The sequence below is a fragment of the Oryctolagus cuniculus genome, chromosome 17 (assembly GCF_964237555.1).
Source record: "Oryctolagus cuniculus chromosome 17, mOryCun1.1, whole genome shotgun sequence".
In the NCBI taxonomy this organism is placed as follows: Eukaryota; Metazoa; Chordata; class Mammalia; order Lagomorpha; family Leporidae; genus Oryctolagus; species Oryctolagus cuniculus.
Genome location: NC_091448.1, coordinates 35532138 through 35545955, shown reverse-complemented (window position 1 = coordinate 35545955; position 13818 = coordinate 35532138). Strand labels below are relative to the sequence as shown.

The 13818-nt window shown below is 45.2% G+C and overlaps 1 protein-coding gene across 2 annotated transcripts in view; it reads right to left on the bottom strand.

The window, feature by feature from the left end:
* Positions 1-11604, bottom strand: part of INTS2 (integrator complex subunit 2) — a 65158-nt gene extending 53554 nt beyond the window's left edge. The window contains exons 1-5 of one of the 2 annotated variants that reach the window (XM_008271192.4): positions 11474-11604; positions 9966-10272; positions 8484-8622; positions 5790-5892; positions 4612-4725 (exon numbers count right to left, since the gene is read on the bottom strand). In XM_008271192.4, the coding sequence (XP_008269414.2) occupies positions 4612-4725; positions 5790-5892; positions 8484-8622; positions 9966-10272; positions 11474-11492 (682 nt within the window). In that variant the 5' untranslated portion in view covers positions 11493-11604. Of the gene's footprint in view, positions 1-4611; positions 4726-5789; positions 5893-8483; positions 8623-9965; positions 10273-11203 lie in introns of both variants that reach the window. The other variant, XM_051824719.2, reaches the window with a different exon arrangement.
* Between the last annotated feature and the right edge of the window lie 2214 nt (positions 11605-13818).

The window sequence follows — 13818 nt, the reverse complement described above, 5'->3', positions numbered from 1 at the left end:
GCAAAGAATTAACAGAGATTCAAAACACAAAGAGAAACCCATGGGGTAGTACCGTACTGTCAAACTTACTTGCAACTACAGTTGTACAAAGAAGAAAAGGGAATGGTAGGCAAAAATTAACTTGAAGAAATGTTTTCATGAATCTAGAAGTTCAATGAACCTCAAGCAGGACAAATACAAACAGAATGTCATACAAAGACACACCACATAAAAGAGAAAATCTCAAAAGTAACCACAGGAAAAAAGATAATAAACAAACAGAAGTAACCAGAGGAGAAAAACATTATGAAGGAACAAAGACAAAAAACACAAGACAATAGAATACTATCTTTTTTAAAAGTTTATTTATTTATTTTTAAAGATTTATTTATTTGAAAGAGCTACAGAGAAGGAGAAAGAGAGATAGAGATCTTCCATCCACTGGTTCACTCCCCAGTGGCCACAACCACCAGCACTGGCTCAGGCCAAACCAGGAGCTGGGAGCATCATCCAAGCCTCCCACGTGGGTGTCAGGGGCCCAAATACTTAGGCTGTCTTCCTCTGCCTTTTCTAGGCCGTAAGCAGGGTGTTGGATCAGAAGCATGCAGCCAGGACATGAACTGGTGGTGCTCATATGGGATTGCCAGCAGCTTTAACCGCTACACCACCAGTCTTTATTTATTTATTTATTTAAAAGGCAGAACAACAGGGGGACAAGGAGAAATTTTCTATCCATTGATTCACTCCCCAAATGCCCACCATAGCCAGGGCTGAGTCATGCTGAAGTCAGGAGCACGGAACTCCACCCAGGGATCCCAAGTAAGGGCAGCAACCCAAGTACTGAGCCATCACCTGCTGCCTCCCAGGTGTACATTAGCAGAAAGCTGGATGCGAAGCGGAGACAGAACTGAATCCCAGGTACTCCAATACGGGATGCAGTATTCCAAGTGGCAACTTAACCCGATGCACCACAACACTCATCCCAGAAGATCTTTCAACACCTTTAAGAAACTGTCAACCTACAACTTTAAGCCCAATGAAAATATCTTATACAAATGAAAGCAAAATGAAGAGTTCTTCTAAACCAAAGAAATCTGTGAAAACTTATTGCCAACAAATCTGCACTACAAGAAATGAAGGAAGCAGCTTAAGCTAAGGGGAAATAACACAGAAGGAAATGTGAAACTACACAAAGGAATGATGTACACACAAAAAAGTAACTACTACTGGGGCCAGCGTGTGGCATAGCGGGTAAAGGTGCCACCTGTGATGCCAGCATCCCATGTGGGCAATGATTTGTGTCTTGGCTGCTCCACTTCCAATCCAGTTACTTGCTAATGGTCCAGGGAAAACAGAAGATGACCCAAGTGCTTGGGCCACTGCACCGACATGGAAGACTCAAAAGTTCCTGGCTCCTGGCTTCAGTCTGGCCTGCTCTGAATAATACGGCCATTTGGGGAGTGAACCAGCAGGTGGAAGCTTTTTCTCTCCCTCTCTGTTTCTCCCTCTCTCTCTAACTCTACCTTTCAAATAAATAAATAAATCGTAAAAAAAAAAAAAAAAAAAAAAAGAGAGAGAGCGAGAAAGAAAAGTAAATACTAGTGTAGCCAAACACTAATCATAAGAAAGATGACATGGCTATATTATTATCAGATAAATCTGGCTTCAAAAGAAGGAACATTATCAGAAAAATAGAGTATTTCAGAATGAAGGAAAAAGGCTAACTTAATCAAAACAAACAATTCTAAATGCACACGGATCCAATAATAGAACTTCAAAGCACATGAAGCAAAAACCAACAACACTGAAAGGAGAAACAGCTAAATTCACTACTAAGTTTTCAGATGTCAAAAATCCTCTTTCAGGAACTGATAAAACAAGCTGACAGTTTACAAAGAGTTTCACATATCATGTGATATTCAAAAAATCTCCAGAAATATAAGAGAGGGAGCAGACTGTGGCACAGCAAGCTAAGCTGCCAGTTGGGACAACTGCATCCCATACAGGAGTACCTGGGATACAGTTCTGCCTACGCTTCCAGGACCCAGGAGACAGAAGATGATGATCCAAGTACTTGGGTTCCAGCCACCCATGTTGCAGACCCAGACAGTCCCTAGCTCCTGGCACCAGCCTGACCCAGCCCTGGCTATCGCAGGCTTTTAGGGGATGAACCAGCAGATGGAAGATCCCTCTCTCTCTGCCTCTAATCCCCCTCTGTCACCATCTTTCAAATAAATAATCATTAAATATATATATATGTATATATAAATAAAATGTTATAATATACCCATTTTACAAATGAGAATTAAATATTTTGATTGAGATCACAGAATGTGTGGTAAAAGCCAGGAATTATGACCCTAGACCTAGTATTTTTCTTCTTAGCTCACAATTCACAAATTACCTTGCTTAACATATGCTTTTATTTTTATATCACTCAGACCCAGAAGCTTGCAATAGACATAGAAATTTTTAGATGATTCTTTTCAACTTCTATCCTATGCTTTTCTGCAAACTGACAGCGAAATAAAGTTAAAAACCCAGAGTCTGAATGCTGTTATTTCTTACTACCTATACCTCAAACTACTCTCTGAGTGTTTCACAAATGTCTATACTCCATTTGCTCCCAGACAATGAGAGTTAAATCTTCTACTTCCTTGGTATTTTTTACTGTCATATTATAGCACTGATGACTAAAGGCAAAAAAGTACTTTGTTCATACATACTCTCTAAAATTATCAAAGCCAATATAATTCTGAAATCTCTAAACTCAAAATTCTATAGTGAATGCTCACTGATAAACTTTCTCTTTATTTGAAAGGCACACTTACAGGGAGATGGAGAGAGGGGGAGAGAGAGACACACACAGAGAGACACCTTCCATCTGCTCCCTAAATGGCCACTATGGTTAGGGATGGGCCAGACGGAAGCCAGGACCCAGGAAGTTCTTCCAGGTCTCCCACTTGGGAGCAGCAGGCTGAGAACTTGAGCCATCTTCTGCTGCTTTCCGAGATGCATTAGCAGGGAGCTCAATAGGAAAAGGAGCAGCTGGGACTCAAACCAGCACCCATATGGGATACTGGCATCACAGGAAGCAGCTTTAAATGGGGTTGGCACCGTGGCATAGCAGGCAAAGCTGCTGCCTGCAGTACAGGCATCTCATATGGATGCTGGTTTGAGTTCTGGCTGCTCCACTTCTGATCCAGCTCTCTGCAATGGCCTGGGAAAGCAGCAAAAGATGGCCCAAGTCCTTGGGCCCCTGCACCTACGTGGGAGACCCAGAAGAAGCTCCTGGCTTTGGATCGGCACAGCTCCAGACGTAATGGCCATCTGGGGAGTGAACCAGCAGATGGAAGACTCTCTCTCTCTCTCTGCCTCTGCTTCTCTGTAACTCTGCCTTTCAAATAAATAAATAAATATTTTTTTAAAAAAACTGCACGTTATGTCACAACACTGGCCCCAATGATAAACTTTCAAAAAATAAAAATCTGATGGAGCAGGCACTGAATCTACCAGTTAAGACACTTGCAGGGCTGGCCCTGTGGTGTAGCAGGTAAAGCTGCCACCTGCAGTGCCAGCATCCCATGAGTGCCAGTTCAAGTCACAGCTTATGATCCAGCTTATGATCCACTTCTGATCCAGCTCTCTGCTATGGCCTGGGAAAGCAATAGAAGATGGCCCAAGTCCTCGGGCCCCTGCACCCACGTGGGAGACCTGGAAAAGGCTCCTGGCTTTGGACCAGCAGAGCTCCGGCCACTGCAGCCAAATGGGGAGTGAACCAGCGGACAGATAACCTCTCTCTGTCTCTCTGCCTCTCCTTCTCTCTCTGTGTAATTCTTTCAAAAGAATAAATAAATCTTAAAAAGAAAAAAAAAGATACTTGCATCAGAATACCTGTGTTCAACTTGTGGCTCTAGCTCCTCTCCATCTTTCTGCTAATGCAGACACTGGGAAGCAGTGGTGATGGCTCAAGTGTTTGGCTCTCTGCCACCTACATAAGGTAGCTGGACTGAGTCTCTGGACTCCAGCTTCAGGCTGGCCCAGTCCTGACCATTGCAGCCATTTGCAGAGTTAACCAGCAGATGGGAGAGCTCTATATATTTCTCTCTCATGCTCTTTTTCTTTCTGTATCCCTCTGCCTCTCAAATGAATATACACAGTTTTTTAAAAGATTTTATTTATATGAAAGGCAAAGTTAGAGAGAGAGACAGAGAGACAGAGAGACAGAGACAGAGAGAGAGATCTTGCATTCACTGTTTCATGCCCCAAATGGCTACAACAGTAAGGGTTGGGTCAGGCTGAAGCCAGTAGCCATGAGCTTCTTCCAGGTCTCCCACCTGGGTGGCAGGGGCGCAAGTACTTGGACCATCTTCTGCTGCTTTCCCAGGTGCATTAGCAAGGAGCTGGATCAGAAGAGGAGCAGCTGGGTCTCGAACTGACACCCATGTGGGATGTCTGCATTGCAGGCAGCAACTTTATCTGCTATGCCACAAAGCCGGTTCCCAATTTAAAACAACAACAACAACAACAACAACATAAAATCTCCTAAATGTTTCTTGTTAGCTCCAACCAATAAGTCCTGGACATGTCCAAGTTAATCTCTTCAATATCCCACTTTTAAATTATAATTACCTTCATTAAAACTATCAGGAACATTGGCCACCAAAAGACATAAGAACCAGGCACCATTTCTAACATGTAGCAAGGCCTCAGCTACATCCACTATGGGAAGTAAGGAAGGGAGTTCTATAAGAAAATAAAGTCAAGGTTATTATTAAAGAGATCATTATATTTTACATTTAAAGTCTGACAATTCACAAATATCATCGAAAAGCAATTAAAGTTCTTTCTTTTCATATAGAGTTGAGCTTCTAATAAGATAATCATTAGCAACATATATCTAACAACTTCTGAACTGGACATTACAACATGGAACATTGCACAAAGTTTTACTAAACAATGCTTTTCTAAAGAATTATTTTCATGAACACTTTCTTTGCCTTTTTATGTCCTTCTCCTTTTATTTTTATCATATGTAAGAATCTGGAACATATAAAAATGCAAAAGAATAAAATTATCTCTATCTCATCAAAGTTAATAATATACTGTATTTTAATCCCTCCCATGGATATTGTTTTTGTTTTAATTTCTAAGAAAATTGGGGCCGGCGCCACAGCTCACTAGGTTAATCTTCTGCCTGCGGTGCCAGTACCCCAGGTTCTAGTCCATGTTGGGGTGCCGGATTCTGTCCCGGTTGCTCCTCTTCCAGTCCAGCTCTTTGCTGTGGCCCAGGAAGGCAGTGGAGGATGGCCCAAGTGCTTGGGCCCTGCACCCACATGGGAGACCAGGAGGAAGCACCTGGCTCCGCCGCAGCACGCCGGCCGTGGCGGCCATTTGGGGGGTGAACCAATGGAAGGAAGACCTTTCTCTCTGTTTCTCTCTCTCACTGTCTAACTCTGCCTGTCAAAAAAATAAAAGATAGAAAGAAAATTGGGATTACATTCTACTTACTATTTTCTCCTTTAATTTTTTTCATTTAACATACTGGAGAAAGTTTCCAAAATTATTAATGGGCATTAAAATCACCAAATCAAATATATCATTTTTGTATCTTTATAATATACCATACTCTGGCAATAATGTAGTTTACTTAATAATTGTCCTGCTATGAATCATTTTTGCTTTAACTTTTAGGATACATTTTTATTAGAAGATTCTTAAAATAACACAACAGTCCAGGCTAAGAAGTTACACAGTATCATTTAAGAGGAAAATGTATTCACAATGTATCTTAGCACTTAATACAATACCTGCTTGTAAAATACAAAGTACATCTGCAGCTTCCTCCAAATATACTGGACTTTCAAAGAGCTCAGAAGACTTGAAAAAAAATTCTCCATTGGATTCAGATACCTAAAAAAAAAAAAGACAGGAACTCTATTAAATTCAATATTGTGGCGCAGTGCATTAAGCCACTGCTAATGACACCTATATCCCATATCAGAGTGCCACTGCAAGTCCTGGTTGCTCCATTTCCAATCAGCTTTCTGCTAACACAGCAGGAAAGGCAACAGTTGATAGCCCACGTACTTAGGTGCTTCCCAAATGGAAGACTCAAATGGAGTTCTAAGTTCCTGGCTTTGGCCTCGCCTAGCCCCAGCTGTTGTGGACATTTGAGACATGAACCAGTGGATGGAAGATCTCTCCATCTTTCTGTCTGTCTCTCCCTCTCTATACATATATATCATTAAAAACAATAATAATTGTTATAATTTGGGTAATGAATGAAAGTGCTTACTATTTTTGTAATTAGTTGTTGAGATCACACACCATGTCTCTTAATATTTCACTACTATACTACAGCACAATATACAGTACTTCATCAATTTCAACCAATTTAACCACAATTAGCACTCACATTAATTACTTTTCAGACCCAACAGTATTGGTCTCAAGAATAAATTTCTATTTAAATGTTTGGAGACAACTGGAATTAAAGGATAAAGCAAGACAAAGAAATGAAATAGGAATGCTACCTACATAAAACGTCACTTAACAAAAGCCAAAAAATACAAAATTTACACATTATAACAAAGGCAAATTCCTGTTCAATTCTAAAAGATTTGTGTAGAAAACAGAGTAAAGCTCAGATCAACAAAAACACCCACTATATTTTTTAAAATTTCACGCAATAGTTTTGTCACCATATTTCCCATATGCTGATGGACACAAAGTTGAAAAAACCTGAAAACCTCCTAAACACGAAAGTCAGTTCTTTTATTATAGTCATCAAGTGAGGTATTAAAAAAAACACTCCACCAGTGTTCTTAACACCTATTAGGGTACAAGAACAATGCAGTCAATCACCCTACTTCTTTTTTTTTTTTTTTTTTTTTTGGACAGGCAGAGTGGACAATGAGAGAGACACAGAAAGGTCTTCCCTTTTTTTTGCCGTTGGTTCATCCTCCAGTGGCCACCGCGCTGCAGCCGGCACACTGCGCTGTTCCAATGGCAGGAGCCAGGTACTTATCCTGGTCTCCCATGGGGTGCAAGGCCCAAGCACCTGGGCCATCCTCCACTGCACTCCCGGGCCACAGCAGAGAGCTGGCCCGGAAGAGGGGCAACCGGGACAGAATCCGGCGCCCCGACCGGGACTAGAACCCGGTGTGCCGGCACCACAAGGCGGAGGATTAGCCTAGTGAGCCGCGGCGCCGGCCACTCTTCTTCTAATTCAGCTTTGATACTTCCTAGTCACTGTTATGTATGAAGTAATGGAGGCTCATCCATTGTCTAAATGAATCATTTAGGTTTTCAGTTAAAATTCACTATAAATTAGATCCTATAAAAGTATTATCAACTTTGGTTAATTTGTACAAATCTTGAGATAAATTCCTTTATAATGTCAAGATGGGGCCCGTATTGTGGCACAGCAGATTAAGCTACTGCCTGCAATGCTGACATCCCGTATGGATGCTGGATCAAGTCCTGGCTGCTATAACTTGCAATTCAGCTCCCTCCTAATGCACCTGGGAAAGCAGCAGAAGATGGCCCAATGGCTTGGGCCCTTGCATTCATGTGGGAGACCCAGATGGAGCTCCAGGCTCTGGCTTCAGCCAGGTTTAGCCCCAGCCATTGCAGCCATTTGGGGTGCAAAGCAGCAGATGGAAGATATCTCTCTCTCTCTAACGCTGCCTTTCAAATAAGCAAAATAAAATCTTTAAAATAAATAAAAGTCAAGAAGACCCTATATAGGAGCAGATGTTGTGTTGCAGGGGGTTAAGCTGCCTTGGAACACCCACTTCTTAGAGCAGAGTGCCTGGGACCAAGTCCTGCCTCTGCTTGGGATCCAGCTTCTGCTAATGTACCTGAGAGGCAGTAAATGATGGCTCAAGTGCTTCAGTCCCTTCTATCCACAGGGAAGACCAGATGAAGTCCACAGCTCCTGGCCCAGGCCCAAATGTTGTGGGCATATGAACAGTGAACCAGCAGATAGACGACAGAGCATGTTCTCTATCTTTTTTTTTTTTGTCTCTCTCTCATTCATTTCAAACTGATGAAAAATAAGTTCAGGGGCTGGCACTGTAGCATGGTGGATAAGGGTACCATCTGCAGTGTTAGCATCCCAGATGGGCACCGGTTCAAGTCCCGGCTGCTCCCTTCTGATCCAGCTCTCTGCCATGGCCATGTGAAAGCAGTAGAAGATGGCCCAAGTCCTTGGGCCCCTGCACCTGCATGGGAGACCTGGCTCCTGGCTTCAGATCGGCGCAGCTCTGGCCGTTGCGGCCATCTGGAGAGTGAACCAGCAAATGAAAGACCTCTCGCTCGCTCTCTCTCTGCCTCTCCTCAATCTGTGTAACTCTTTCAAATAAATAAATAAATCTTTAAAAAAGAAATACAAGTAGGAAAGGACACAGCCTGCCTGCCTTGTTGCCCTGTTCTTCACAACCTTTCTATATGTAGATATCAAAGCATAAATACTTTGAGTTGTGCTCAAAATAAATCACCTTGTTCATGATTGCCAACAGTTCGCTAAGCACGAGACGCAATCGCCGAGGTGAATCGCTGTGTTCAAACTCTAATGTCAGTCCATGCTGAAGCTGGGAAACCAGGATGCTCTCTCCACTGCCTCCTCCAAGTTTATGCCTAATGAAGCACAAACACATAAAACAACACGTATGAGAACACTTGTGTGGAAGTAATGCATAAAAATTATCTTTTATTAAAATAACCAACAAAAGAACATAAAAATTTTAAATACCTTCTATGACTTCTGATTATTATTTAGCTTACCTATCATCTCAGGGATTCACAACCTACATACATAAAGACTCCATCACAACTGATAGTAAACATCACTTCCCTTAAAACTAGTGGGTTACTCTTGGATTCATTATGGAGGAGTTTGGGGGAGAAGGACATAACATCTACCCAGAACCTTTGTGAACCAGCAAAAGTTTAAAAAGCTGGGAGCCGGCTCTTTGGCACAGCGGATAAAGCCACTGCCTGCAGTGCTGGAATCCCATAAGGCCGCTTCTTTTTTGTTTGTTTGTTTGTTTGTTTTTTGACAGGCAGAGTGGACAGTGAGAGAGAGAGACAGAGAGAAAGGTCTTCCTTTGCCGTTGGTTCACCCTCCAATGGCCGCCGCGGCCAGCACGCTGCGGCCGGCACACCGCGCTGATCCGATGGCAGGAGCCAGGTGCTTCTCCTGGTCTCCCATGGGGTGCAGGGCCCAAGTACCTGGGCCATCCTCCACTGCACTCCCTGGCCACAGCAGAGGGCTGGCCTGGAAGAGGAGCAACCGGGACAGAATCCGGCACCCCGACTGGGACTAGAACCTGGTGTGCCGGCGCCACAAGGCGGAGGATTAGCCTATTGAGCCGTGGCGCCGGCCCCCATCTGCTTCTGATCCAGCTCTCTGCTATGGCCTGGGAAAGCAGTAGAAGACAGCCCAAGTCCTCAGGCCCCTGCACCCACATGGGAAGACTCGGAGGAAGCTCCTGGCTCCTGGCTTCAGATTGGCACAGCTCCGGCCATTATGGCCATTTGGGGAGTGAACCAGTGGATGGAAGATCTACCTCTCTCTCTCTCTCTCTCTGCCTCTCCCTTTCTTTCTGTGTAACTCTGACTTTCAAATAAATAAATAAATCTTTTTAAAAAAAAGTTTAAAAAGCTGCCCAAATGATTCTAATACATCCTGTAATACATCCCTGTAATCTAGAGGGAGTTACCCTAAACACTTCCCACAAAGTAACTGGCCACATCAGTTTAGCCGGACAACAGAATAAGGCCAAACTTCTACACGATATTTTTAAAGACCCTAGGATTTTAACTACAAATAGAAAAGACCTAAGTAGAATAGTCTCTGAAGTTTACATTCTCATTCTGTTTTCTGGAGGAGCTCTCCAAGCTCTGAGAAACCACCGATGCCCTATTCCTCAGCCAATCTAAGTACATCCTGATCTGCCCGGTTCATAACGGAACGTTACCTAAGCTGCTGCTCCTTGCTGGCATCCTGCTCTAAAGCGTGGAAGTCCACCGAGAGCAACGCAACGATGGAGTTGACGGCTTCCACTCCGGACAGAAGGCGGAGGATGAGCTTTTTATCTTGAGCCCAGCTCTGGCTCTGGTCAGCAGGAGCACAAAGCGCCATCCGTACCAAACAGGGCAGGAGAAGTCTTAGTTCCGGATCACTTAAAGACGCCAGGCGCACCACATCCACCTTCTGCATTGCCTCGAAAGCGAAAGGGCTGACAAACTGAAGGCTTGCACACTCAGTCATCATCACTGTGGATCCTAGTGACAAAAAGAGAGAGAGTTGGGGTAGAACGTCCACGTGGTGTAAACGCCTTCTTTTGAAAAACCCTGGGAATGTGGTACACTTGTCACAGGCCCCTCAACTGGCAACGTTCCGGACACCAATAAAGACAAGGCTTTTTCTGTCTGCCTCTCTTCCTACTGCCACCTGGGAAATAAGAAAATAGAGAATTTTAATGCCTCTTCTAGCCTTTTCCACAGAACACGAAGTCTGGTGAGATACAGGAACAGGCCCAAAGTACTACAACTAGTTAGTGGCAAAATCCAAGGCTCAGCCGTCATCGACCAAATCCCTGTTCGAGCCCTCTCTAAAACCTCTGCACTAGTCCCCCCAGCGCCACAAAAGCTAAGCGAGCGGCCACAGCTAAGGCGGCTCCTCTTGCCCCACCCGCCTGGTTTCACAGCCTCTCCGACATGGGTAAGGAGCTGCGGCTTCTCTCCCCGTCCTCCCCCAGTGCAAACGCTGGAGAATCACCTCGCTGGCTACAAGCCACGGCACATCCCGGCTCTAAGGGCTACTCTTCCCTACACCCCCTGCGTTATGGATAAAAAGCACACGTGTAGGTGCAAGGAGCTGTGCCACGGGGAAAGACGAGCGCCACTCGGGCAGCTGCCTGTCCTCAGGAGTCATCAAAAAAAAAAAAAAAAAGCAACAGTTAGCCAGAGCCATCCCCTAAGACCGACCGACTGGCAGCACCGTGGGTGCGAGGCGTGGGCAGCCACGCTGATTTGCTCTGAAGCAGGAGGAGCTGGTCTTTGAACAGAGGGCTGGGCTGCCGGGGCAGAGGCGCCAAGACCGGTCCTGCCCCGGACAGAACCAGAAGCCAGTCCCTCGGGCTGAGAGAAGTCTAGCCGGTCGCCGACAAAGACCGGGGAACGCGCTGAGGCCTGAGAAGCGGACGCTTCATACCTGAAGATCTACCCTCCAAGCCTCACGGGACCCCACTGGGATTCTGCGTCCTACAGGCGGCCGCGGCAGAAATCGAGAGCGCGGTCCGAAGTTGGGCCTAGGCGGTAATCCGAATCCCCACACCCTAGCTGTGCCCGACTCGATCTGGGCACCAAGCGCTCAGACGCCGGGACCGACCGGGCGGTGGGCAAGACGGGGGCAGGACGGGAACACCGCACCAGGGCAGAACCCAGACTGGAGGAAGGGAAAAGCCGAGGAGACTTTTTCAACCTGCACCCAGCTCCTTCATTCATCCCCAGCGTCTGGCTCCCGTCGGCCACCGTACTGGACTGAAAGGAAGAGTAGCTGCAAGAGGAAACCCAGAGCCGACGGCGCCAGGGCGCCGGTGCGCGTGCGCGTGCGCGTGCGCGGCCCCGCCCCTTCCTCCGCCCGCGCTGTTCCCTGCCCAGGTTCGGCTCCGACGGTTTGGGCTAAGGATTCTATCGTTTTTCCAGAGCTGTGTCCTTTTAGACAAGCTACTAAGCCCCCTCGGAGCTTCAGGAACTTCATCACAGGATTATCGAGGCATTCAGAACACACAACGCGTGTGTAAGAGATGTTAATGTTGTCCCCACTATTGTTTGACCGGAACACTACATAACCAGTCTGCACGCTTCTTTAAATCTTCCCCTAGTAGGTCCTCTCAGCACCAGAATTCCAGAATCCCAGGATGTGGCGGAGAATTTAAAAAGAAATCTAATCTCAAGTCTCTCGATGTCCCACCAGCGCCGTCCGAAGTCAGACCTCTTCCTCTCAGCGTCCTTAACTTAGGGTCCATAGATTCGTAGGATGTGGTTTCAGGAATTCCCTGGAATCTGTTCAAAATTATGAGTATCTGGTACTTCTGGAAAGAGAGCCCAAACCTCTTCAAGGTCTAAAATACATGCTGTTTCTTCTACCTAGTTAAATCAACATGTGTTTGGGACCTTCTATTTACCAAGTATCAATGCTAAATAATACTTTACAGTTTGCAAGGCTTTAACAGATGAATAATCTCTTTTAAAATAAGGTCTGGCTTTCAAAATAGATCAGCAGAGGAAAAAAAGCACTAATGTGCGTTTCAGTGTTTCTGACTTTGTTTCCACCTGACAAATCATTAAAATAACGTTTGTCAATGAAATAATTTTGATAATAGTTATATAGACTCAGACTATATATAGAATAATTATATAGACCCTGCACCATTGGTCTGTAAGCTATCAAGTGTACTGCTTCCTCTCATGATGACTTTTTTTTTTTTTTTTTTAAAGAAAAGGGGAATTTATTTGAAAGAGAGAAAAAGAGGGAGAGACAGATTTTCCATTCGCTGGTTCACACCCCAAATGGCCAAGACAGCTGGGGCCAGGCCAGGTCAAAGCCAGGAGCCAAGAGCTTCATCCAGATCTCCATGTGGGTGCAGGAGCCCAAGAACCTGGACCATCTTCCACTGCTTTCCCAGGTGCATTAGCAGAGAGCTGGCTGAGAAATGGAGCTGCTAGGACTTGAAACAACATTCAGAGCAGCTGCCGAAGTCACAAGCAACAGCTTAACCCATTAGGCCACACCACCAACCCCCCTTAACTACTATCAAATCAATTTTTAAAACTTTTATTTATTTTCATTTTATTTTAAAGGCAGAGAGACAGAAAGAGAAAATCATCTGTTAGTGCATTCCCCAAATGCCCACCAACAGCTGGGACTGGTTCAGGCTGAAGCCAGGAGCCAGGAACTCAGTCCAGGTTTCCCTCGTAGGTGGCAGGGACCCATCGACTTGAATGTCATCTGTTGCCACCCAGGGTGCACATAAACAGAAAGCTAGATCAGGAGCAGAGGAGCCAGGACTTGAACCAAGCATCCCAAGCAGCAACCTCTGTGCCAAATGCCCGCCACAATTTTTAGAAAGACTGTGCAGCCCTAATGTTTAAATTAGGCAGATTCTCTTCTCAAGTGGCAAATAATCCTACAAATTAATTGTCCTTATATCACATTTGATTGTCAAAGGACTGTAATATAATTACTACTTTTGTGATTAAAAATGTTTGAAAAGCATGCAGCCAGAGAAAAAGTTTGAGAAAATAATCTCATTTTAAGGCCAATATGATATTGAAGCCCATTACCATTTCTAGCCACAAAAAATTATTTTTCACTAATTCTCTGATAACTTTTTCACATTTTAACATGCCCCAAATTGGGGCATCTTATAATGGGTTCATTTTCTATGTGGCACATGAACCACTGATGTCTTAAGTATTAGTGCCGGCCGGCGCCGCGGCTCACTAGGCTAATCCTCCGCCTAGCGGCGCCGGCACACCGGGTTCTAGTCCCGGTCGGGGCGCCGGATTCTGTCCCGGTTGCCCCTCTTCCAGGCCAGCCCTCTGCTGTGGCCAGGGAGTGCAGTGGAGGATGGCCCAGGTGCTTGGGCCCTGCACCCCATGGGAGACCAGGAAAAGCACCTGGCTCCTGGCTCCTGCCATCGGATCAGCGCGGTGCGCCGGCCGCAGCGCGCCGGCCGCGGCGGCCATTGGAGGGTGAACCAACGGCAAAAGGAAGACCTTTCTCTCTGTCTCTCTCTCTCACTGTCCACTCTGCCTGTCAAA